General features: G+C 44.2%; 1 protein-coding gene and 1 non-coding gene across 2 annotated transcripts; one reads left to right on the forward strand and one right to left on the reverse strand.

The window, feature by feature from the left end:
* Positions 1–19,382: 19,382 nt before the first annotated feature.
* Positions 19,383–19,483, reverse strand: LOC123573259 (small nucleolar RNA U13). The gene has a single exon (XR_006697986.1). It is a non-coding gene; the product is annotated as a small nucleolar RNA U13 (small nucleolar RNA).
* A 2,231-nt stretch (positions 19,484–21,714) lies between these two features.
* On the forward strand, positions 21,715–22,717 carry LOC102123638 (histone H3.3A-like). Its single transcript, XM_005551602.5, has one exon. The coding sequence runs from the start codon at positions 21,777–21,779 to the stop codon at positions 22,185–22,187; it is 411 nt and encodes a 136-aa protein (XP_005551659.3). The 5' UTR covers positions 21,715–21,776; the 3' UTR covers positions 22,188–22,717.
* The last annotated feature ends 3,721 nt before the right edge of the window (positions 22,718–26,438 follow it).

The raw sequence follows: 26,438 nt of genomic DNA on the forward strand, positions 1-26,438 counted from the left end.
CCTGGGATTAATATTCACAACAAGCAGCAAGCGATTAATTTAACCAGTTGAAATTTATTGTGCCTTCGCCTTAACTCAAAGCCCAATTCTGCTGGGTGTTTATTTTTCACTGTTGATGCATTGCAGATGACAGCCCCTAAGCTTCTGAGTCGAAAGCACACCATGCTACAGAGGTCCTGCTCCGGCCTCCTGTTCCTCTTACCTGACCCCCTGAAATCTAGAGAGCTCTCTAAGTTCCACACCATGTCTCACTCAGAAAAATCAATTCTTGACTGCTAGTCTCTAGGAACAGTTGGGATCCAAGAGCCAGTTTAAGATTTTGGTTTCATGCCTGACTCATGGAACTGATGACTCATTTCATTTCAAGGGGCTTCAGTCAATGAAACCTGACTGGAACTTACAAGCACATCCACCCCCACTCGCCGCCTGCCACGGAAACAACTAGAGAGGCTGAGCGTCTCTCAGATTGAGCATGAAACACTCTCAGCTGCGTTCAGCCACATTCGGGGTTGCACGTGTGCTACGGGGCATTGTGCGGCTCATCCCACCCCAACCCCTCTCCTCCTACCTCACCTCGCTCCACCCCGCCCTGCTCCCCCGCCCTGCAAAGGAACTGTTTAGTGAGGACTCCAACTGTTGGCGTCTAACAAGGCAGAACAAAGGCCCACGTGCTCATGGAGTTCCATTTGGAGCGCACAACAATTTCAGAGCACAAATGGAAAAAGAAAAAAAAAGAAGAAGGTTTGAAATCTATAGCTGGCTTTTATCAAACCAGAACTTGTAGCTCTCAGCTGACAATCAGCCAGTAGCTAAAACCCACGAGGGACGGCTCTGAGTTGCAGCTTCTGACTGGCTATTAGCTACCAGCAGCCTTCTGACCCTTTTTCCAGGGAAGTAACAGCTGGCAGTTGACAAAGGCGCTGGCAGAGCGGGTAACTTACGCTTCTCTGGGAACGGATCTAAGATTGGCAGGAAATAAGGCATTTGAAATATGACGATTATAAGCATTTTCACTTGCCTTTTTTTTTATTATGCTTTTGGATTCTGGCTCTGATTGCTAAAATGTATTATGTGCTAAGGAGCTTTGATGGTATTTTTTGGAGAAGTAGATGTCCCCGCGCTTTCCCTGTCACTAACACCAGCGCTTCAGCCCAGAAAAACGTGCATTCTATGAGTGTTTTCTACGTGGCCCTCTTGAAAACAATTCTTAATAACAAACATGATAGACTAATGGCCGTGAGATTACATGAGCTTAAGTGAAGTGCTGCCGGCTAATTAAAGCACAGCTTTGGCTCATTCAGGGCTGCTGGGCAGGGCCTTCTGTGGTGTTGCAGCAGTTGGGGAGAAAAGTAGAAATTGGGATGAAGTGTAGATGGATTAACCAGCAGTAGATTGAAGAACAATTTAGCCTCATTTCTCTCTTTTATGTACCACGCAGCCCTCCATTTTTTTTGTCACAAAGGGCAGAGGTAGGGGAATTACAACAAGCCGTCCTAGTAGAAAAGTCAGTGATTGTGAGACGTGGTGACCACCCTCACTCAAGAGGGTGGGAGGACACAGTGTGACGACTCCACACTTACGCTCCTTGGGTCCTAGCTGCTTTGTTGCTGTGACTCTTTTTGTAGGACATAGCACTTTGGGGTTGTAGCTATTACACCATCTGCAATATTGCTATTTTAATTTTGGTAATAATAATACAAGCTGCTTATTAAAATGGTTGACTTCTATTGAATGTTTTAATTAAAATGTAGATGTTCAACAGGGTGCAAGTGTTCATGCCTGTAGTCTCAACACTTTGAGAGGCTGAAGCAGGTGGATCACTTAAGGCCGTGAGTTCGAGACCAGCCTGGACAACATGGCAAAACCTCGTCTTTACTAAAAATACAAAACTCAGCTGGGCGTGGTGGTGCATGCCTGTAATCCCAGCTACTCGGGAGCTGAAGCTGGAGAATCACTTGGACCTGGGAGGCGGAGGTTGCAGTGAGCCGAGATCATGGCACTGCACTCCAGCCTGAGTCACAGAGCGAGACTCTGTCTCAAAAAAAGAAAAAAAAAATGTAGATGTTCAAGGTAATGTTTGTCCAAAGAGTACCAGATGGGTGAGGAGAAGAACACCAAGTGGCCAGTAGGACAGAGAAACTTATCCAAAAGGTCAAAAGGAGTGGACTGGCCGAGCACAGTGGCTCATGCCTATAATCCCAGCACTTTGGGAGGCCAAGGTAGGTGGATCACCTGAGGTCAGGAGTTTTAGACCAGCCTGGCCAACATGGTAAAATCCCATCTCTACTAAAGATACAAACATTAGCCAGGCATGGTGGTGGGCGCCTGTAATCCCAGCTACTTGGGAGGCTGAGGCAGGAGAATCCCTTGAACCCAGGAGGCGGAGGCTGCAGTGAGCCGAGATTGTGCCACTGCACTCCAGCCTGGGTGACAGAGTGAGACTCTGTCTCAGAAAAAAGCACTGGACTAGCTAGAAGAAGAATGTTTCCTTTACAGGCTTAAATGGCACAGATAGTGCATTTGACTTAGTAAGCAGGGTATTTTCAGAATACTGGGTTCTGTTTCTTATGTTCTTGCCTAAGAAAAAATATCAATTTTAATAGGAAAGCTTATTTTTCAAGATGGTGGACTGGGCACTTGGGTTTCTGCCACTGCCTCCCAAGGACCCATTAAAATGATAATAAACGCATTTTAAAAGGGTATAGCCCTATAACATGAAGAGAATTGAGGAACAGGAATCAGTAGACTGTGAGAGAAGGAATATAAGAGAGAGGACAGTTGATTTTCCAAATAAGTCCTCCTGTACCATTGGTTTTTTTAATCATGTAGATATATCACTTTGATATAAAAGATTTTTAAGTTGGAAGGGACCTTTGTTGTCTTCTTCCTACTCCAGCTTTTAATTAAGACCACATTTCCACCATTCTAAAGAGATGATCTGAGATCCTATTTTTAACAACCCCCAGAGAAAGGCAACACAATTCTCTCCTGAACTGAGCTGTTTCACTGTCTGATGATCCTCATGTTTTTAATTCACATTTTCCTTGCAGCCTGAAGGTGATCATGTACACCCAGGAGTAGCCCAGCTCTGTTCCATGAAATGAAACGTCCGGAGCTGTCCTCTTTATGTTTTATATGGCAACACATTTTTATGTGTGATTAAAAAACAAGGCAACAAAGTAAGGAACGTACTAAGCTTATCAAAGTACAATAGTTGCTGCTTCACCAGAAAAACTAGTGCCTTCATTCTATTTCTAGTGCTGTTAGGCTAACCCTAGGGAACGAAAGACATTTTGCACTGAAATAAAGAATAACTCTTAACAGCTATAGTCAAGCTCATGACAAAATTGTGAAATAGGCAAAGTTTTTTTTACTAGGATTTTCCCATCATCCCTGGCTGGGTGTTTCTCCTCACTCAGCTCCAGGACAACTATTGCTCTCTAGGTGCCAGGAAAACAAAACAAACTATTTTACAGTAAAGTGTCATCAACTCTGTGTGAGTTCTACCCCAAGGACATTTGTGTTCCATATCAGTCTGTATGCAATCAAGAGAGAGAAACTATACAGTAGTTTGAACAGGGAAAGTGTAACTTAAAGAATTACTCATTATAACAGGAGACTAAAGTAACAAAGAACTGATTGGTAAGATGTAAAAAGAACTCTAAAGAATATCAGAATGGCAGCTATAAGGAGCAGCCACTACCTTTAGAGCTGAGATAGAGGCCAAGGAAGAGGCCCCCTAGGGCTGAGATCCAGACTTAGTTGAAGAAGGCTCAGTTGTGGCACAGGGGATGACAGAGAGGACAGAGAGGTGAAACTTCCTGGAAATCCATCCTCTGGGGTGTCAGGAAAAGCTGACCACAGAAGATGTTGTACCAGATGCATTCTGCTGCAAAACCACCCAACGTGAGGGACGTGCCCAGGAAGCTGCTGGCCACTGGGTGCCTCTGGTCACCATGCATTATAGGAGCCAGGCATAGGAGAAGTTGCTTGTGCCACCGGAGTCTTCTAAGCTTCGGTGTCTGCCAAGCAAGCATAAGGGAGCCAGGACAGAAACCCCTTCCTCCTGCAGTGTCTCCCCAGACCCCTCTACTGAAGCCCCAAACCACAGTATATATTTAAATGACTAAACATATATACACACAGCTTAACATTGTGCCAACTGCAAGAGAAAAATGTTTGAAGGGCACAGCTCCATTTTTGAAGATCATGCAATGAATGGTGAATTTAAAGTCAAGAGGCTACAAATTTATAACCAGCACATACGGTAAAAGAGAAAGAAAAGATCAAGGCAATGCTGAACCCAATGGGATGGATTTCTAATGATAAAGTTCCAGAATAAGCAGGCTAGTGAAGGTATTTTGGAGAAGAACAGCTTTCTAATGGTCCACAAATCACACTATGTAGATGACATAAATGTATATCACAACTGATGGGATTATTAAATGCTGCTTCAAGGCAGGAAAGGGATGCTGTCAGGCCTTGAGCTCTTAGTTCAAGTTCACCTCCATTCCTAGGTGTGTCTAGGACTGACTACTTGCCACCAATTCCATTTCCGCTTTCAAGCACATGAGGAGAAAATATTCTCCAGACTTGCTTCTAGGTGGGGCATGCAACAAGTTCTGGTCAATTGAATTTGAGCAGAAGTAATAAATGTCATTTCCAGATCTGGCCCCTAAAACATCCCATTAGACCATCAGTTCACTGATGGCCAGATGAAGGTAGGGGATCCAGCAGAAGGCTCCAAAGGAGCTCTCGGGGATGGTGGTGCCCTAAGGTGAAAAAAGCCCAAGTGATAGCTTAGAGGAGAGATGCTCTGGAGAGCTGCGAAACCACACTGCACTGGAGTCTGACTGAATTGTTAAGCCTCTGATACTACTGGAATTTTTGTTACTGTAGCTAGTGTTCGTTACCCTGACTGATAACACTGTGCAAATTAAGAGCGCTAGGACAGTCTCATTCTTAAGCTTACATAGCAGAGAGATAGGACTCATTATTCCTTTAGTTTGAGCTTGTCAGAATGAGGAAGCTAGATCATATGTTCTCTTTGGTTCTATGTCTCTTAAGTGTGGGATGTCTGAGCCCCAAAGTAATTTACCATGGTCCAGTGTGGAGGGCAAAGTATGGCAAACCAGTCACCGCACTGAATAGACAAAGATGCTATGAAAATAAAACATCAGGACATGCTCTTCTCTCGCTTCTGGGAATTAGTTATTTGTATAAAGAGGCTTGACATGGAGGCACAAAATAGAATGCATAAGTGACAAAAGGGACCACTTTCCCTGCCAAAGCCCAGCCCCTGCTCCGTCAGGTAGCTCCACCCCGGTCCACACCGTTTGCCCACTGGAGGAGCTTTCAAGGTCTGGGCTCAACTCTTCTCTCTATTGTTCACTGATGAGCAGAAATAGCCTTGGTCACATATAATGCACAAATATTTTTAAAGTGCCTTATTTTTCATATTTAAATTATATTAAATGTATATTTATATTAAATATGTATATTAAATGACTATATACACACATTTCCCTCCATTTTCCCCTTCAGATAACCACCCCAGTATATATGGACTTTTTTGGGGTATGTATAGATGAAAAAGGAAAGATATTGCACGTAGTAGGTATCATTCCAGGTCAAACCAAGTGAGATACTTCTGTGGCCTCCTCTAATTTCATGGCTGTCAGGCTATAAAGCCAGCCAGAGAATGCCTCCGAGACCTCAGCTGGGGAGAAGCTATCCCCTGACCTCTGAGATTCAAGACCCTCTGGAGAACTGCCCTGACCCTCAGGTGGTTTCTTTATGTGACGCCCGTGGAGTTAGCACGGATCTCCTGAAGGTCTGCATCCTGTGATCCAACGCCTCGTGAGTAAATCACTTTTAACAGCAGCATGGCACAGTATAAAGTTTATGGAGGATGGACGTAAATTTGGGCCTGGAAAAAGCACGGTTCCCTGTGGTGACAGACAGCTGGGATGGGGTGCTCCAACACCCCCTTTATTGGATCACAAATGATATCAGCTGGAGGCCTTACTAGCCCCTAACAGAACACACAAAACAAGGATCTGAGAGAGAGAGAGCCAGTCCCGTGCTAGCACCTAGCATCCCAAATCCAAACTTGGAGCTGCTTTTCTACTATGGAATGTGCTCAGCATAGGAAATCTATGACACTGAAGGCGGCACCCTCTAACTCCAAGCAGACACCTTTTTGGAGGTTTTAGTGAATTTCAGAGAAACCAGGGTTAGAAAGAAGGAGGCTGGAGGGGGAAGCGAGAGAGAGAATTGTATTCTCCTGTCTATTGACACATGAGTACATGGTTCTACTTTAAAATTCTGTTTTGGGATGGAGAATCTCCAAAATAGCTCACTAAATCAAACGTTTTTAGGGGCTTTTTACAGTGAAATCAGTATCAGCGCCCCCACTCTCTATGTGCCCCAGGATGTGCCACAGGCTCCACACCTACAGCTTCGTCTTTGTCTTAGTGAGATTGCGCACCAAAGGGACCCTGAAGTCTACAGGGTTAAGGACTTCTCACACACTGAAGTCCCAAACCACAGGAGCCTTGACAGGTTTCCTTGTGGCACCTGCCAGGCTGAGCATGTTATAGATCATTTCTTTCCAGGAAAGAGTGGATGTTGGCCTGGGCAGCCTGAAGGTGAGGCTGCACGGGGGGGGGGGGGGGGGGGGGGGTGGGGGGGGTGGGTGGGTGGAATGTGGAGGGAGTGTCGTCTTGAAGAAATGTAAAGTGGTACTTCTGGGTTCGACCTGGAACATCTGTCAAAAAGCCAGGGCAGCAGGGGGCCCCAGGGAAGCCAGCACAATAAAGGGAGTGCTGTGGACCCAATGCGGCCTCAGAGAAAGCCGAGGGCCACTGGGGCAATGACCCCTGCTCTTGTGAAGCCCTGGAATACTAATGTTGCTTTGGCTCCTTCAATCTTGAGAACAGAGCGGGCAAAGTGCTTCGAGGAGTGATTTATGGCCAAGAAAGGTTTCTGCAGAGACCGCGCCCTGTTAGTGGAGGCGGCACAGTGCAGAGGTGAGGAAGGTGGGATCTGCCACTGGACTGGCTGTGCTCAGTTTCTGGCTTCTCCACTTATTAGCTGTGTGACCTTAGGCAAGTCACTCAGACACCTGTCCCAGTTCTCCCAACTATGAAATGAAGATAATAGGCCTTAATGGGAGTAACTGGTTAGAACAGAACCTGGCATATACAGGGGAACTTAGTAGTCTAAGCACTACTCAGAGGAGGACAAAACAGATGAAAGTCTCTCTGCTCCCCCATGCTTGTGGCTACCTGATGCTTCCTAAACGGAGAAACGCTAAGGCCAGGCACAAGGGCCAGGCACATAGACAGAAATGCAGAATCCAGACTTCCCGGGATTCCTCCCTTTCATGCTGGGAAGAACTCTGGGCAGGGAGTCAAAGGACTTGCCTTTTATCTCAGCCCTGTCACAGGGACCACAGACCACACACACCCAATCTTCCAGCTTTCCATTTATGCGTAGACTCCTGCAGCAGCGGAGTGAGATCTTGAAGGTAATTTAGTCCGTATTCATTATGTGGATAATAGCAGTAACAACCGCTGTGTCAGCATTGATTAAGAGTTTCTTGTGTCAGACACTAGACCTGTGTTATAAGTGCCTTATGAGAACTGGCTCAATGTTACCTTCTGATATGAGTTAGTACTCCCATTTTACAGATGGGAAAACTGAGGAAGAGAGAAGTTAAATGCCAAATTTTATACACATTATCTCATCAAATTAGTACACATGAGACAGGTATTTTGATTTACAGACGAAAAACTGAGGCTCAGAGAAGTTAAACATTCTACTAGACCCTTAAAGAGGGAGGAGGCTTACATTTAAGTTTGTATACATTTTCTGTTAATATGAGTAGTCTCTATTTTATTTTTTGTTGAGAAATAATTTATAATCAGTATTGTGCACTAGTCTTTTTTTTTTTTTTTTTTTTTGAGATGGAGTCTCGCAGTGTCACCCAGGCTGGAGTGCACTGGCACGATCTCGGCTCACTGCAACCTCTGCCTCTTGGCTGCAAGCGATTCTCCTGCCTTAGCCTCCCGAGTAGCTAGGACTACAGGCACCCGCCACCATCCCCAGCTAATTTTTTGTATTTTTAGTAGAGACAGAGTTCCACTATGTTGGCCAGGCTGGTCTCAAACTCCTGCCTCGTGATCTGCCCGTCTCAGCCTCCCAAAGTGCTGGGATTACAGGCATGAGCCACCTCGCCTGGCCAGTTGTACACTAGTCTTAGATGTATAGCTCAGTGGAATTTTACTTACATATGTACCAATGTAAGCACTAATCTGAACAAGATTTAGAACATTTTCTTCACTCTAGAAGGTTCCCCTGTGTCCCCTCCCAGTGCCTACCTCTGGAGCCTAAGATAATCACTAGCTTGACTTCTGTCACCATTGTGACATTGTTTGTTTTTGGACTTCATACGAATGGAATCAGACGGAATGTACTCTTCTGTGTCTCCTTCTTTCTGTGTGTCAAATTATAATTCTGAGATTTCATCCATGTTATGACTTGTATCAATAGTTTGTTCCTTTTTATTGCTGTGTAATATATTCCACAGTATGAATTTATGCACAATTCATTGACTCATTCTTCTGTTGGTGAACATTTGGATTGTTTCCAGTTTTGGACTGTAATGAATAAACTTGTTCTGAATATTCATGTACAAATCTTTTTGTAAGCATACGTACTATTTTGTCTTGGATGTATACCTGGGAGTGGAGTTGATGGGATATAGGGTAGTAAGTATATGCTTAACTTTACTGCCAGTTTTCCAAAGTGGTGAGAGAAATTTATACTCTCATTGAAAATGAATGACCTTTTAGTTGCTCCACATCCTGGTCCAAGCAAGGTCATTCCTTTTACTGAGCCGTTCAGTGCTATCCCAGTGTAATTTTAATTTGCATTTCCCTGTGAGTAACGTTGTTGAGCATTTTTTCTATATTTATTGGCCATGAAGAAATCCTCTTTTGTGAAGGGCCTCTTCAAATCTTTTGCCAAAGTTTTTTGTTTGTTTGTTTGAGATAGAGTCTTGCTCTGCTGCCCAGGCTGGAGTGCAGTGGTGTGATCTCAGCTCACTGCAAGCTCCACCTCCCAAGTTCACACCATTCTCCTGCCTCAGCCTCCCCAGTAGCTGGGACTACAGGCACCCACCACCATACCTGGCTAATTTTTTTTTTTTGTATTTTTAGTAGAGACGGGGTTTCACCATGTTAGCCAGGATGGTTTCAATCTCCTGACCTCGTGATCCACCCGCCTCAGCCTCCCAAAGTACTGTGATTACAGGCGTGAGCCACTGCGCCCAGCCCATCTTTTGCCGATTTTTAAATGAATTGTCCTTTTCTTATAGATTTATAGCTCTTAATATACTCTGGGTAGGAGTATTTTGCAAGAAATACATATTGCAAATATCTTGCCAAGCCTGTGACTTACCTATTCACTTGTTTAATGATATTTTTGATTAACATATATTCTTCTTTTTTTAAATTATACTTTAAGTTCTAGGGTACATGTGCACAATGTGCATGTTTGTTACATATGCATGTGTCTTTATAGCAGCATGATTTATAATCTTTGGGTGTATACCCAGTAATGGGATGGCTGGGTGAAATGGTATTTTTAGTTCTAGATCCTTGAGGAATCGCCACCCTGTCTTCCACAATGGTTGAACTAGTTTACAGCCCCTCCAACAGTGTAAAGGTGTTCTTATTTCTCCACATTCTCTCCAGTACCTGTTGTTTCCTGACTTTTTAATGATTGCCATTCTAACTGGTGTGAGATGGTATCTCATTGTGGTTTTGATTTGCTTTTCTCTGATGGCCAGTGATGATGAGCATTTTTTCATGTGTCTCTTGGCTGCATAAATGTCTTCTTTTGAGAAGCGTCTGTTCATATCCTTTACTTACTTTTTGATGGGGTTTGATTTTTTCTTGTAAATTTGTTTAAGTTCTTTGTAGATTCTGGCTATTAGCCCTTTGTCAGATGGGTAGATTGTAAAAATTTTCTCCCATTCTGTAGGTTGCCTGTTTACTCTGATTGTAGTTTCTTTTGCTGTGCAGAAGCTCTTTAGTTTAATTAGATACCATTTGTCAATTTTGGTTTTGTTGCCATTGCTTTTGGTGTTTTAGACATGAAGTCCTTGCCCCTGCCTATGTCCTGAATGATATTGCCTAGGTTTTCTTCTAGGGTTTTTATGGTTTTAGGTCTAACATGTAAGTCTTTAATCCTTCTTGAATTAATATTTGTATAAAGTGTAAGGAAGGGATCCAGTTTCAGCTTTCTACTCATGGCTAGCCAGTTTTCCCAGCACCATTTATTAAATAGGGAATCATTTCCCCATTTCTTGTTTTTGTCAGGTTTGTCAGAGATCAGATGGTTGTAGATGTGTGGTATTATTTCTGAGGGCTCTGTTCTGTTCCATTGGTCTATCTCTCTGTTTTGGTACCAGTACCATGCTGTTTTGGTTACTGTAGCCTTGTAGTATAGTTTGAAGTCAGGTAGCGTGATGCCTCTAGCTTTGTTCTTTTGACTTAGGATTATCTTGGCAATGTGAGCTCTTTTTTGGTTCCATATGAATTTTAAAGTAGTTTTTTCCAATTCTGTGAATAAAGTCATTGGTAGCTTGATGGGGATGGCATTGAATCTATAAATTATCTTGGGCAGTATGACCATTTTCATGATATTGATTCTTCCTATCCATGAGCATGGAATGTTCTTCCATTTGTTTGTGTCCTCTTTTATTTCGTTGAGCAGTGGTTTGTAGTTCTCCTTGAAGAGTTCCGTCACATCCCTTGTAAGCTGGATTCCTAGATATTTTATTCTCTTTGAAGCAATTGCGAATGGGAGTTCACTCATGATTTGGCTCTCTGTCTGTTATTGGTGTATAAGAATGCTTGTGATTTTTGCACATTGATTTTGTATCCTGAGATTTTGCTGAAGTTGCTTATCAGCTTAAGGAGATTTTGGGCTGAGATGATGGGGTTTTCTAAATAGACAATCATGTCATCTGCAAACAGGGACAATTTGACTTCCCCTTTTCCTAACTGAATATCCTTTATTTCTTTCTCATGCCTGATTGCCCTGGCCAGAATTTCCAACACTATGTTGAATAGGAGTGATGAGAGAGGGCATCCCTGTCTTGTGCCAGTTTTCAAAGGGAATGCTTCCAGTTTTTTCCCATTCAGTATGATATTGGCTGTGGGTTTGTCATAAATAGCTCTTACTATTTTGAGGTACGTCCCATCAATACCTAATTTATTGAGAGTTTTTAGCATGAAGGGCTGTTGACTTTTGTTGAAGGCCTTTTCTGCATCTATTGAGATAATCATGTGGTTTTTGTCTTTGGTTCTGTTTATGTGATGGATTACATTTATTGATTTGCATATATTGAACCAGCCTTGCATCCCAGGGATGAAGCCAACTTGATCGTGGTGGGTAAGCTTTTTGATGTGCTGCTGGATTCAGTTTGCCAGTATTATATTGAGGATTTTTGCATCGATGTTCATCAGGGATATTGGTCTAAAATTCTCTACGTAAGTGAAGCACTCCTCAGCAAATGTAAAAGAACAGAAATTATAACTGTCTCTCAGACCACAGTGTAATCAAACTAGAACTCAGGATTAAGAAACTCATTCAAAATCACTCAACTACAGGGAAACTGAACAAACCTGCTCCTGAATGACTACTGGGTACATAACGAAAAGAAGGCAGAAATAAAGATGTTCTTTGAAACCAATGAGAACAAAGACACAACATATCAGAATCTCTGGGACACATTTAAAGCAGTGTGTAGAGGGAAATTTATAGCACTAAATGCCCACAAGAGAAAGCAGGAAAGATCTAAAATTGACACCCTAACACCACAATTAAAAGAACTAGAGAAGCAAGAGCAAATACATTCAAAATCTAGCAGAAGGCAAGAAATAACTAAGATCAGAACAGAACTGAAGGAGATAGAGACACAAAAAACCCTTCAAAAAATCAATGAATCCAGGAGCTGGTTTTTTGAAAAGATCAACAAAATTGATAGACTGCTAGCAAGACTAATAAAGAAGAAAAGAGAGAAAAATCAAATTAGACACAATAAAAAATGATAAAGGGGATATCACTACCGATCCCACAGAAATACAAACTACCATCAGAGAATACTATAAGCACCTCTACCCAAGTAAACTAGAAAATCTAGAAGAAATGGATAAATTACTGGACACATACACCCTCCCAAGAGTAAACCAGGAAGAAGTTGAATCCCTGAATAGACCAATAACAGGCTCTGAAATTGAGGCAATAATTAATAGCCTATCAACCAAAAAAAGTCCAGGACCAGATGGATTCAGAGCGGAATTCTACCAGAGGTACAAGGAGGAGCTGGTACCATTCCTTCTGAAACTATTTCAATCAACAGAAAAAGAGGGAATCCTCCCTAACTCATTTTATGAGGCCAGCATCATCCTGATACCAAAGCCTGGCAGAGACACGACAAAAAAAAAAAAAAAAAAAAAAAAAAAAAAAATTAACATACATTCTTATTTTTGAAAAGGTCCAATTTATCATGTTTTACTTTTATTGTGAAATATTTTAAAGAAATCTCTGCCTACTCCAAGGGCATGAAGATATTCCACTGTTTTTCGCTAGAGGCCAATTGTTTTACCTTTTGCATTTAAGAATATGACTTAAGCTCAAATTAATTTTTGTGTGTGGTGTAAAATAAGTGTGAAAGATTTTTGTTCGACATGGTATGTAAATGACTTGACATCATATATTGAAAAGACTTTTCCTGTTGGATTACCGTGGTCCCTTTGTTGCAAATCAAACGACTATATATATGTGTGGGTCTATTTCTGGAACCTTTATTCTGTTCCATTTGTCTATGTGTTTATCCTTGTCTCAATAATTCTCTCTTTCTTTCTTTCTTTTTTTTTTTGAGACGGAGTCTTACTCTGTCGCCCAGGCTAGAGTGCAGTGGCCGGATCTCAGCTCACTGCAAGCTCCGCCTCCCGGGTTCACGCCATTCTCCTGCCTCAGCCTCCCGAGTAGCTGGGACTACAGGCGCCCGCCACCGCGCCCGGCTAGTTTTTTGTATTTTTTAGTAGAGACGGGGTTTCACCGTGTTAGCCAGGATGGTCTCGATCTCCTGACCTCGTGATCCGCCCGTCTCGGCCTCCCAAAGTGCTGGGATTACAGGCTTGAGCCACCGCGCCCGGCCTCTCTTTCTTTCTTTCTTTCTTTCTTTCTTTCTTTCTTTCTTTCTTTCTTTCTTTCTTTCTTTCTTTCTTTCTTTCTTTCTTTCTTTCTTTCTTTCTTTCTTTCTTTCTTTCTTTCTTTCTTTCTTTCTTTCTTTCTTTCTTTCTTTCTCTTTCTTTCTTTTCTTTCTTTCTTTCTTTCTTTCTTTCTTTCTTTTTCTTTCTCTCTCTTTCTCTCTCTCTCTCTCTCTCTCTCTCTCTGTCCTTCTTTTTAATGGAGTCTCGCTCTGGCGAGACACTTCTGTGCCAGGCTGAAGTGCAGTGGCACAGTTTCAACTCACTGCAACCTCAGCCTCCCAGGTTCAAGCAATTCTCCCTGCCTCAGCCTCCCCAGTAGCTGGGATTACAGGCATGCATCACCACACACCGGGCTAATTTTTTGTATTTTTAGTAGAGATGGGGTTTCGCCATATTGCCCAGGCTGGTAGCAAACTCCTGACCTCAGGTGATCCATCCTCCTCGACCTCCCAAAGTGCTGGGATTATAAGGCATGAGCCACCGCACCTGGCCAATAGTACTTTGTCTTATAGTTTTATGGTGAATCTTCAAATCTGGAGGAGAGGCCTTAGGAGAAACCAGCCCTGCTGATACTTTGACCTTGGACCTGTAGCCTCCAGAACTGTGAGAAATTTCTGTTGTTTAAGCCACCCTGTCTGTGGTACTTTGTTATGGCAGTCCCAGCAAACTAATACATTTATGTTGATTTTTATATTCTTCAATGCCACATTTAGTCTAAAACTCTAACAGTATAGAAACTTCCCATGTCTACAGAGAAGTCTGGCCACGCTATGTTTTCAGCACATGAAGAGTTGTCTTTTTTTTTTGAGATAGAGTTTTGCTCTTGTTGCCCAGGCTGGAGTGCAATAGTATGATCTCGGCTAACTGCAACCTCCGCCTCCCAGGTTCAAGTGATTCTCCTCTCTCAGCCTCCCAAGTAGCTGGGATTACAGGTGCATGCCACTACGCCTGGTTAATTTTTGTATTTTTAGTAGAGACGGGGTTTCATCATATTGGTCAGGCTGGTCTTGAACTCCTGACATCAGGTGATCTGCCTGCCTCGGCCTCCCACGTCTGTGCTGGGATTACAGACGTGAGCCACCGTACCCAGCCTAGTCGTCTTTTTTGAAAACATTTTGATAGTCAGTAGCACTTCGGAATTCCTGAGGTTGTTTTTCTTTTTCTTTAAAAAATTCTAGACAAATGAGATTCTCTAAATTTGGTGTTGGGGGGGGGGGCGGTGGTGTTAAGGATAATTACTGAGAAAATAAAAGATTTAAATACTCAGTATTGTCAGTAATTCTCAAGATAAAAATTCTCAAGCTAAATCTCATAAAGTAATTATGATAAAAAATCTTTGATTCTGTTTAATTAAAAAACATGTTTCTATGTACATTAATGCTTTATAGTTCAATAAAAACTTCAAAAATAACATTAAAATAGATAAAAATTACTGGAAGACACCATGAATCTATTTTTAGGTTGTACTTTTAAAAATCTAAATCTTTTAAGGAACTATGGTAATTATCGTATTATTTTTCTTTTGGAATAAAACACTGAGAAATAAATGAATCTCTTTAAATTCCAATTATGAATGAACACAAAGGAAGGTGTGAATGGCATATTAACAAGAGCATGTGAGGAAGTCATGACTTGGTTTTCTAACTTAGGGTAATGTGTTTCACAGGAAAAATGAAGAGCTGTGCTGCTGCAAAGCAGTTTTGAAATCTGCTTAATAAATTCCATATTATAAATAGACATTTGATTTCTGGTGGAGTGCAGTGACCCAGTCCTGTAATCCCAGCACTTTGGGAGGCCAAGGCGGGCGGATTACTTGAGGTCAGGAGTTTGAGACCAGCCTGGCCAACATGGTGAAACCCCATCTCTAGTAAAAATACAAAAATTAGCTGGGCATGGTAGTTCTTGCCTGTAATCCCAGCTACTCAGGAGGCTGAGGCAGGAGAATCCCTCGTACTTGGTAGGCGGAGGTTGCAGTGAGTCGAGATCACACCGCCGCACTCCAGCTTGGGTGACGGAGTGAGAAGCTGTGCCAAAAAAAAAAAAAAAAGAAGAAGACATTTGACTTCTATTGGTTTCCTCTAAACCAAATATGAAAGTTGACTCCTAAAAATCATTTTTGGTGAGGATCATCTCAACACAACACTGAGGAAGAGTAACTCTGTATTTGGTAATTTCCCTAATATCACAGAAGCAGGGGTTCAAACCAACTCTTGTTTCTGGCACCAAAGCCTGTACCCTTCACCACTACAGTAGATGGGACTGAAAGACTTGGTCGTGACTCTTCAGTCCCCTTCGTCATAACGTTGCAGAGCCCACCCTTCAAGTACAGGGGCTATGTCCTGACCTGTTGATGTGTGCTTGGCCACATGATTTGACTGGGCAGTGGAATTTGAGACATCGCGATGCACTCTGAGGTCTTAAAAGTTTGAAAGTCTTGACTTAGCTCTGAGGGCTTCTGTGATAGTCATAAGACACGAATTTCCCAGGAAGCCACTGCCCCCTTCAGCCTGGGCCCAGAATAAACACTGTGAAACAGATCTGAACTTGACCTGAAGCCTACAGCCAAGTTCTGCAGTGGACAAATTAGAACTCTGAACCTAGAGTCCAGTCAAGTATAGCAGGGTCCTGGTCTACCTGCAGACCCATGAGAAAAAAAAAAAAAAAATTCCAACTTGTCATTTTAAGCCATTAAGTTTTGGAATAATTTCTGTAAGCCTAGCATTATTGTAGCAGTAGTCAACTGGTATACCACTACTTGACATATTCAAAATGTGGTCCTGGGACACTGGTATCAAAATCATCTGGCACTTATTAAAAATGAAGATTATAGGAAGATGATTACTTATTTACACTAAGGAGTTTAATGGAACAAGTCAGCAGGAGATACTAAATTTAAGAATATATTAAAATTAATATTGAAGCAATTCCACTTCTAGATATTTATCCAAGGGAAATCCTTACAGATGTCCATAAAAAGGGCAAGGATGTAACTTTGTTTGTAACACTGAAAATCTGGAAATAACCTAACTATCCATCAACAGAAGAATCGTTCAATGATGCCATTTCCACCTTATGGCATACTACTAAATCTTATTTGTTAAAAAGAAGCGAGAAAAATTCTCTGGGTCATACTCTTTGATGAAAAGTCAAGGTGCAGAACAATATGTGCAGTAAGATTTCATTTATGTAAAGAAAAAACATGTCTATGTGAATGTATTAAAAAAAGATTGTAATGATACAAACCAAGTTGAGAAGTGATTACCTTTGGGAAGGTATGATGTTGAGAAGTGTGTTAGGGTGTCATTGCTTTATCTGTAGTGTTTATTGTTTTTACACTGACTAGGCTGTACACATATATTATTTGTGCCATTAAGAAGAAAAATATTATGTATTTTTAAATGCAACTGAACATGGTGGCTCATGCCTGTAATCCCAGCACTTTGGGAGGCTGAGGTGGGAAGATTGCTTGACGAACCTGGGCAACATAGTGAGACCCTGTCTCTACAAAAAATTGAAAAAATTAAAATTAGCCGGGCATGGTTGTGTGCGCCTGTATTCTCGGCTACTAAGGAGGCTGAGGTGGGAGGATCACTTGAGCCCAGGTGATTGAGGCTGCAGTGAGCTGTGATTGTGCCACTGCACTCCAACCTAGGTGACAGAGCGAGACCCTGTCTCTAAAAAATTTTTTTTAAAAATTTAAATGTAGATTTTTAGGTTTCACCCCAAATCAGAAGAGTCTAGGTATTGACATTTAACTAAATTTTCAGTCCCTGTCCTCTCAGTTGCCTGAGTCAGCAGCAAGCTCAGGATGAAGCAGCCAGCCAGGGGAAGAGCTGGAAACATGATGTGGCCTGGGCAAAAGGCACACTACAGGATTTCCCCTGTGTCGGGGAGGCAGTGGAGAATTCTGCCTGAGGGTTTTCGGTTTTAAGAAAGCCAAACAAGGCCGGGCGCGGTGGCTCACGCCTGTAATCCCAGCACTTTGGGAGGCCGAGGCAGGCAGATCACGAAGTCAGGGGATGGAGACCATCCTGGCTAACATGGTGAAACCCCAACTCTACTAAAAATACAAAAAATTAGCTGGGCATGGTGGCGGGTGCCTGTGGTCCCAGCTACTTGGGAGGCTGAGGCAGGAGAATTGCTTGAATCCAGGAGGCGGAGGTTGCAGTGAGCTGAGATCGCGCCACTGCACTCCAGCCTGGGTGACAGAGCAAGACTCCATTCAGCGACTGGAGAAAGTTCCTGTTAATGTCTAGGATGCCTTCTACAGGGCATCGCCATCTCACCCTGGTCCAATCCCACCCCTGGGGGAGTTTATCTGAATCTTGGAAGGGTAAGAAGAGGTACTTGAGATAGTTGCATTTATCAAAAGAGGGCATGAGAATCGAGGTGGGGCATCCTGAAGTGTGGCCAGCCCAGGGAGAGGGCACTGGCCACCATTCCACGTGGAGACATTCTGACAAGGATGAGGTAGGGGACAGGAATAAAGCTAGTGGAAGTTTTCAGTATATTTTCTGAACAGCTTCATCTATAAAACCAGGGGCTTGCCCTGAAAAACGGTCCCTTGTGCCCTGTAAGTCTGTGATCCGCTGAGACTGTCTGCTGGAGGCCAGGCTCATCAAACCCAATAGCGTGGCACCTCCTTGAAATGCTGGTGTGAAGGCCCAGGCCCTGCAGCCTCAAATCAAGTAGGAGAAGGGCTGTGAGCTGGGCATACTCACCCAGTGTGATGGGAGTCAGGTCCCCAGATCCCCAGCCCAGCTTCATGGCTGTTCCCAGGACACTCCTCACAGATCACAAGTCCCTGTTGGATCAGGGACTTGGCTTTCACAACAGTTGAGTCATGCCAAGTCCGCCTGACCTGCCTGGTTGCTTCTCCAGCAGCTGAAGGCCCCATGCCGAGGCTGCCCTGCTGCCCTGCCTAGAGGGGAGGATCTGCAGCCATGCCCTGGCGTGTCTGCTCACCAGCTCCCTTCTGTGTCCCTCCTCGCCAGCAGGGGCAGACTATGAAACGGTTGACAGGGATGTCCAGATCAGAGTTGAAGGCAGGAGCCTTCTATGGCTGGGCCACTGGGGCTGGGGCAAGAGGGACTGAAAAGGAACCCGAAGTATGCCATGCAATTGTTCTGTGGCCAGAAGTTTCCAGCAGGAGGCAAAGGAGAGGAGAAAAGGGCATACATGACTGAATGCTCTATTTCCCCAAATTCATAGTTGGAATCCTAACCCCCCATGTGACGGTATTAGGAGGTGGGGACTTTGGGAGGTGATTAGGTCATGAGAGCAGAGCCCTTGCAAATGGGAGCAGAGCCCCTATGAAAGAGACCCCAGAGAGCTCCCTGTTCCCCTCCACCAGGTGAGGACACAGAAAGAAGCCACCATCTCTGAACCAGCCACAACAGACACCAAACCTGCTGGTGCCTTGATCTTGGACTGCCCAGCCTCCAGAGCTGTAAGAAATAAATTTCTAGCTGGGTATGATGGCTCACACCTATAATCCCAGCTACTTGTGAGGCTGAGGCAGGGGGATCACTTTAGGCCAGGAGCTTGAGACCAGCATGGGCAACACAGAGAGACCTCATCTCTAAAAAGGTAAAAACAGGCCAGGCGGGTGGCTCACACCTGTAATCCCAGCACTTTGGGAGGCTGAGGTGGGTGGATCATCTGAGGTTAGGAGTTCAAGACCAGCCCAGCCAATATGGTGAAACCCCGTCCCTACTAAAAATACAAAAAATTAGCCAGGTGTGGTGGCACATGCCTGTAATCCCAGCTACTGGGGAGGCTGAGGCAGGAGAATTGCTTGAACCTGGGAGACGGAGGTTGCAGTGAGCTGAGATTGCTCCACTGCACTCTAGCCTGGGTGACCAAGTGAGACTCTGCTTCAAAAAAACAAAACAAAACAAAGATAAAAACAACAACAAAAAATTCTGTTGTTTATAAGCCACCCAGTCTATGGTATTTTTGTTATAGCAGCCGAATGGACTAAGACATGTTCAATGACAAATTCATGACCTTCTGCCTGAGAAAGCTTATTCAGTAAGTCTGGGAGGGGCTGAGAAACCTGCATTTTTCTTCTTCTTTTTTTTTTTTTCATGTCAGACAGGTAATGTGCAGACATGGTAACAAGGTTCAAGGGTGACACATCTCACACATAGGCATAAACATCCAATTGTCATGTTTAAGAACTGAAGGATCAAAGCCTGCATTTTAAAAGATTATCTTAGTCCAGGTGTGGTGGCTCGTGCCTGTAATCCCAGCACTTTGGGAGGCTAAGACGGGAGGATCACCTGAGGTCAGAAGTTCGAGACCAGCCTGGCCAACATGGAAAAACCCCATCTCTACTAAAAATACAAAAATTAGTTGGGCCTGGTGGCGTTTGCCTGTAATCCCAGCTAGTCGGGAGGCTAAAGCAGGAGAATCACTTGAACATGGGAGGCGGAGGTTGCAGTGAGCCGAGATCATGCCATTGAACTGCAGCCTGGGCTGAAAGATTCTCTTAGATCATGCACAGGCAAATTTGAGAATGGTGATTTTAGATTAACCTGGTTGGGGTTTGTTCAGAAAGCTTGGTCAGAGGTCAGTGTGAGAAAGCAGACTTTGTTTCAGCTGTTAGGAGTTTCCCTCCCTGGGATAAGGGGCAAGGGCTTGATTCACCTTGTGACCTAGAACCTCAAAACCAGCTCCTTGGTACAGAGCCAGGCTGGAAGTGCAGCTTGAACAGCATCCCCAGGGCTGAGCCCCAGGCACAAGGCCCAGGAGGGGCTGCCAGGCCCACATCTGCAGTCGAGATTCTTACTGGGAAATTCTTACATGTTTGCAAAACGCAGCTAATGTTTCACGCACCGTCTGCATGAGCAGCTGCTTTCTATTCTTGACGTGGGCCATAGGATCTCGAACCAGAATGGACGTGTGTCCACATGTAATACAGACACTCCCTCTCCTGATAAGTCTGAAGCAGGGTATGTCTGTAACTCCAGCTAAGGTAGGGCTCTGCCGGTTCCCTGATCAACCGCGGAAGTCTAAATCAGGCCTTCTGGGTGTACTAGCCAGTTTCAGCAATAGGCGTGAGTGCTTTAATTTTAGACAGGAGCAATCCTAACACTTACAGCAAAGAGCCTTCCCATCAGGCTAAAAGTTCCAGAAAGTTTTATATTACAGCACCAAATCCAGTGTTATGGTTCCAGTCAGTTCAGGAAATAAAAAGTCTACAATTTATTTGGGTCTCTAAGACTCAGAACTCCTGGCCAAAAATGTGCCCTTTGATCTCATCCCTTTAATCTGAAGTATTCTCTAAACGCATTTCCATTTTAACGAGCACTGCCTTCTACTGGCACAATCCTCTTACGGAAGAAACTCAGCTTGTGTTTCAGGATTCCAATCCTTGGATTAAATTCAGTGTCATATATCGGCCCTAATGTGTGCCAGGTTCCTACCCTCACTGAGCTTAGTGGCAAGAAGCAAAACTCAAGGACGTATATATACTAACAGCCACAGCCAGCAGTGCTGTGCAGGGACTGCCTTCAAAAGACCAGAGCCAGGAGTGAGGAGTTCTCCGAGGGTGGCCATCGCTAGGCGTATGAGTTGGGTCTCAAAGAGTGGATAAGCTTTTAAGAGGAGGAGAGAGGGAAAAAGAACAATCCAGGTAGGAGGAAAGAATGGAGTAGTGCAGAGCATGCTTGCAGAGTTGTGGGTAACTCAGCGTAGCCAGGAGATAAGGCAAGGGTGATGGTGGAGATGATGGGACAGATGAGCCTGGCCAGACAGTGGAGCCAGACTGTAGTGGGCCAGACTCCCTCGGATTTGCTCAAGTAAAGAGCTGATGTACACAATGCTTCAGAGGAATCTCACAGAAATGGTGTGGGGCAGCATGATTGGACCTCCAGATGCTAGAGTGTGGACAGTAGCTATTCCCAGTCACTCTCTCTGGTGGCCCACAGTTTCTTGCCACTGCTTCTCTCTGCACGCTGTGTCCTCTGATCCCCCATAGGGCAACTCTGGCCCTGACTCAAGCCAACCTGTAGGCCAAGCATTTGTCACCACAGTCTCTTGATTCTTGGTTCCAACTCGACAGAGACAATTTGATTAGCCAGTGGCCAATGGACTGTCTGTCTCCTGGTCAGGTGTCTACCCCTCGAATATCAGCTGTTCTGGTTGGGGGACAGGGTAGGGGTGTTATACAGTGAAAACATAACCTACTGGGCTCACCCTTCAATAGAAGGGATAGTGTGTGTGGAAGTTGAAAGAAAGGGGCATGGCTGGGCAGGTCCTCCAAAGAGGTCTCCTTCTACTACAGATAGTCAGTGGGAACTATCACTTTTTTTGAGGAGGAAAATAACATAATTAAGGCTGTACTTCTGGAAGATTACTTTCTACCATGTGAAGGATAAGACTGAAGGGGAAGCCGTCGTTCTCTAACGCCAGCGCCGCCTCTCGCTCGCTGAGCTCCAGCCGAAGGAGAAGGGGGGTAAGTAAGGAGGTCTCTGTACCATGGCTCCTACAAAGCAGACTGCCCGCAAATCGACCGGTGGTAAAGCACCCAGGAAGCAACTAGCTACAAAAGCCGCTCGCAAGAGTGCGCCCTCTACTGGAGGGGTGAAGAAACCTCATCGTTACAGGCCTGGTACTGTGGCACTCCGTGAAATTAGACGTTATCAGAAGTCCACTGAACTTCTGATTCGCAAACTTCCCTTCCAGTGTCTGGTGCGAGAAATTGCTCAGGACTTTAAAACAGATCTGCGCTTCCAGAGCGCAGCTATTGGTGCTTTGCAGGAGGCAAGTGAGGCCTATCTGGTTGGCCTTTTTGAAGACACCCACCTGTGTGCTATCCATGCCAAACGTGTAACAATTATGCCAAAAGACATCCAGCTAGCACGCCGCATACGTGGAGAACGTGCTTAAGAATCCACTATGATGGGAAACATTTCATTCTCCAAAAAAAAAATAATTCTCTTCTTCCTGTTATTGGTAGTTCTGAACGTTAGATTTTTTTTTCCATGGGGTCAAAAGGTACCTAAGTATATGATTGCGAGTGGAAAAATAGGGGACAGAAATCAGGTATTGGCAGTTTTTCCATTTTCATTTGTGTGTGAATTTTTAATATAAATGCAGAGGCGTAAAGCATTAATGCAAGTTAAAATGTTTCAGTGAACAAGTTTCAGCGGTTCAACTTTATAATAATTATAAATAAACCTGTTAAATTTTTCTGGACAATGCCAGCATGTGGATTTTTTAAAAACAAGTAAATTTCTTATTGACGGCAACTAAATGGTGTTTGTAGCATTTTTATCATACAGTAGATTCCATCCATTCACTATCCTTTTCTAACTGAGTTGTCCTACATGGAAGCACATGTTTTTAATGTTGTCTGTCTTCTGTGCTGTTCCTGTAAGCTTGCTATTAAAATACATTAAACTATTAAAAAAAAAAAAGACTGAAGGGGAAGGGGAAGTTGCCAACACGTATCAAAACATCTACCATGTACCATATACTTGGCACATGTATCTACTGTATACCTGGCCCCTATGATGCTAGATACTATTTGCATATTACTTTTCCTAGTTTTCACAAGAGCCCATTTTATTTATGAGAAAACTGTAATCTCAGTGCTTTGGGAGGTTCAGGTGGGAGGATTACTTGAGTCCAGAAGTTTGAGACCTGCCTGGACCAAAGAAAACACACACACACACACACACACACACACACACACACACACACACACACAGAGTTCACTGGGTGTGATGGTGCATGCCTGTAGTCCTAGCCCCAGAGAGGCTGAGGTGGAAGGACGGTTTGAGCCCAGGAGTTAGAGGTTACAGTGATGAGCTATGATTGTACCACTTTATTCCACCCTGGGTGACACAGCAACCCTGTCTCTTTAAAAAATTAATAAATAGCCCAGGCGTGGTGGCTCAAGCCTGTAATCCCAGCACTTTGAGAGGCCGAGGTGGGTGGATCACCTGAGATCAGGAGTTCAAGACCAACCTGGCCAACATAGTGAAACACCGTCTTTACTAAAAATACAAAAAATTAGCCAGGCGTGGTGGTGTGTGCCTGTAATCCCAGATACTCGGGAGGCTGAGGCAGGAGAATCACTCGAACCGGGGAGGCAGAGGTTGCAGTGAGCTGAGAACATGCCATTGCACTCCAGCCTGGGCAACAAGAGCGAAACTCCATCTCAAAATAATAATAATAATAATAATAATAATAATAATAATAATAATAATAAAAATAAAAGAGGCCATGAGGGAAAGTGAAATAACCTGCCCAAAGTCACACAGCTAGTTAGTCAATGGTAGAATTGTGATTTGAACTTAGAAGCTGTCCAGACTTGAAATCCACACCAACCAGGAAATCTACCGGGATGGCCCCGTGTGCCTCTCTGCAGGAGGTGTGAGTTCGGACTGAGCTTGTCATCTTCTGCCTCTTTTCTATTCCTTTTCCGTATCATCATCCTCTTAGTCACCTAAGCCCAAATCTCTCTAAATCTCAGTCTCTTTGTCTGTAGAACAGAGATAATAATAATGAATCACAAAGGTTGTTGTGAGAATTAACTGAGAGGATTCTCATGAAGTGCTTAGCACCGTGCATGATGCTATGGTGTTGCCAGCTGTCCCCAACCTTTTTGGCACCAGCACCAGTTTCATGGAAGACAATTTTTCCATGGCCTGGAGTGGGCATGGGGGTGGAGGAAGGGTTTCGGGATGAAACCATTCCACCTCAGATCATCAGGCATTAGCTTTTCATAAGGAGCCCTCAACCTAGATCCCTCACACGCACAGTTCACAATAGGGTTTAGCCTCCTGTGAGAATCTAATGTCACTGCTAATCTGACAGGAGGTGGAGCTCAGGCGGTAATGCTCACCCACCCGCTGCTCACCTCCTGCTGTGCAGCCCAGTTCCTAACAGGACACGGATTGGTACCAGTCCGTGGCCCAAGGGTTGGGGACCCCTGGTGTCTGCAGAATTGACAGAAAGAGCAATTGATTGGCTGTGGGGAACTCCAGGAGTATGACTTGGCGTTTTAAATATCTAATACAGGGGCTGGCAACCTTTTTCTGAAAAGGGCCAGTAAGTATTTTCGGCGTTGTAGGTCACACAGTCTCTGTTGCAACTACTCGACTTTACCATTGTTGGGCAAAACCAGCCATGGACAAGACATAAATGAATGAGTGTGCTGTGTTCCAAGGAAACGTTATATACAAAAACAAGCAGGGGCCGACTGGACCCAGGGGTTGTCTTTTGCTGCCTCATGGTCTTTGCTCTGCCTCGTCTTATGAGAGCGAGGCTATGTCTGTTTAGTTCATCGATTTTTCTCCAGGGTCTACTGCAGTGCCTGGCACGTAGTAGACATTCCATAAATATTTATTAAAGGAATGATTAAATGAGAGAAAACAAACAAGCAAGAACAAAAGAAAGACTGAAAAGAGACAAAACTTTGGGATCACGTGGTTCAGGGTTCTGTGTGGGAAATAGAAACCATGCGAGGGGTTTTAACCAAAAAAGAATATAACATAAAGAATTGCAAACTTGTTGGAAGGGCTGGAAGACAGGGCTCTAGGTTGGGCCTCCAAGGATGGCTCCCATAATGTGGTAAAATCAATCTGCCAGGGGAGCTGTCACCTCTGCCACAATCAGGAAGGAGGACTCAGGAAGCTGCCATTGGGACTGTTGACTGCAAGACCATCATGGCTACAAGACAAGGCCAGAAAGTGGTCAGAAAGCCAGGAACAGCATGAATTACTGCCACCACAGCATTTGCTAGGCAGAGGAACCTAGCCACTGCCACGTCCACAAGATTCTTGATGCCCATGAAGCTGGAGAGTGGCTACCAGTAGCTCCATGATCTTGCTTTGCGGCAGAAAGTAGCCAAAAGCTGCAAGACATTGGCCTCTGCCTTCCAAGCTTTGGGCACATATGTCTAATTGGTGTAGCTTAACTCACAATCATGATCCTAATGAAAAGAGACTCTAGGCAGTGTAGTTTTTAGCTTCCTAGACTCTGCAGCACCAGGAGGCACCCTAGAAAGATGTGGGAATGGATTCATGCAACATATAGCATGGAGTATACATTCTAGTGATTGATTGCTACAAAGTAAACTATCCCAAGCCTTAATGGCTTAAAGCCACAGTCATCTGTTTTGTTCAGAAATTTGAAATTTGGGCAGAGCTGGGTGGGTCCAGCTTGTCTCTACTTAATGATGAGTCATCTGGGGTAGTTCAACATAGGCACCACCGTGTGAGCAAGTCCACGCACACATGGGAGCCCAAAGCCCCTATCAGTAGCCCCAGCTGAACTCCTGAGGTCAACAGCGGGCATCAGCGTAGCAGCGTGTTGATGAAGAGCCATTGTGAAATGCGAGAGCCATCGTGACAGCAGCTCCTCCAGCCACACCCCAGCTGCCCTAGCTGAGGCTGCATGGAACAGGGGTGGGCTGGCCTCAATGAGTCCTGCTCAGATTGCAGATTCGTGATCAAAACAAATGACTGTTTCTATTTCTGCTACTAAGTTTTGGAGTGGTTTGTTATGTAGTGAGAGATCACCAGTACGTGCAGGTTGTGCTGAATGGGAAGGAGGGAGGGGAACAGATGGGGCAATCAACAAGAAATGAAGCCGCCAAAGCCAGAGAGGGGTAATGGCTGACCTGAATGTAAGCTAGGTCCACCTCCCCCTGCACCCCAACATTCAGCCTTACCAGCTTTCTAACTTGGATCCTTCCTGAAAATCAACCAAGTGTGGTGTGGGTTGTATCTGCCAGGTAGCAGGTCAGAGGTTGGGCGGAATGCTGGAAGAGCCCTATAATCTCATAGGTACTGACTGCTGTGTGGGGACTCTGTCTCTCCTGGAAACTGCCCCTCAGCAATTTCTGACCGTGGTGGAAGATTTAGATTTTGAAATGGCAAACTGTCATGAAAAGGCAAGACTGACCTATGGTGGTTGTGATTTTTACACAGGGTTCCAGGAGAGTTCAGGTGATTTCAGACAACAGGGTTGTCACATATAGTTGTGCCAGTTGCGTACTGCACAATTCTAGGGGGCAACATTCACATTCTAGTCATTATCCTTTTGCATATTTATTACAACAATTTCCTGGCAGATGGCAGCAAAGTGTCTTGAGGCAGGGTAGCCTTTTCGATTTGCATAAAGGCGATT

The sequence above is a fragment of the Macaca fascicularis genome, chromosome 4, assembly GCF_037993035.2.
Source record: "Macaca fascicularis isolate 582-1 chromosome 4, T2T-MFA8v1.1".
NCBI lineage: Eukaryota > Metazoa > Chordata > Mammalia > Primates > Cercopithecidae > Macaca > Macaca fascicularis.

What these genes read in the sequence shown, in the direction of transcription:
- LOC102123638 (XM_005551602.5), top strand. Translation starts at nt 21,777, where the DNA reads ATGGCTCCTACAAAGCAGACTGCCCGCAAATCGACCGGTGGTAAAGCA.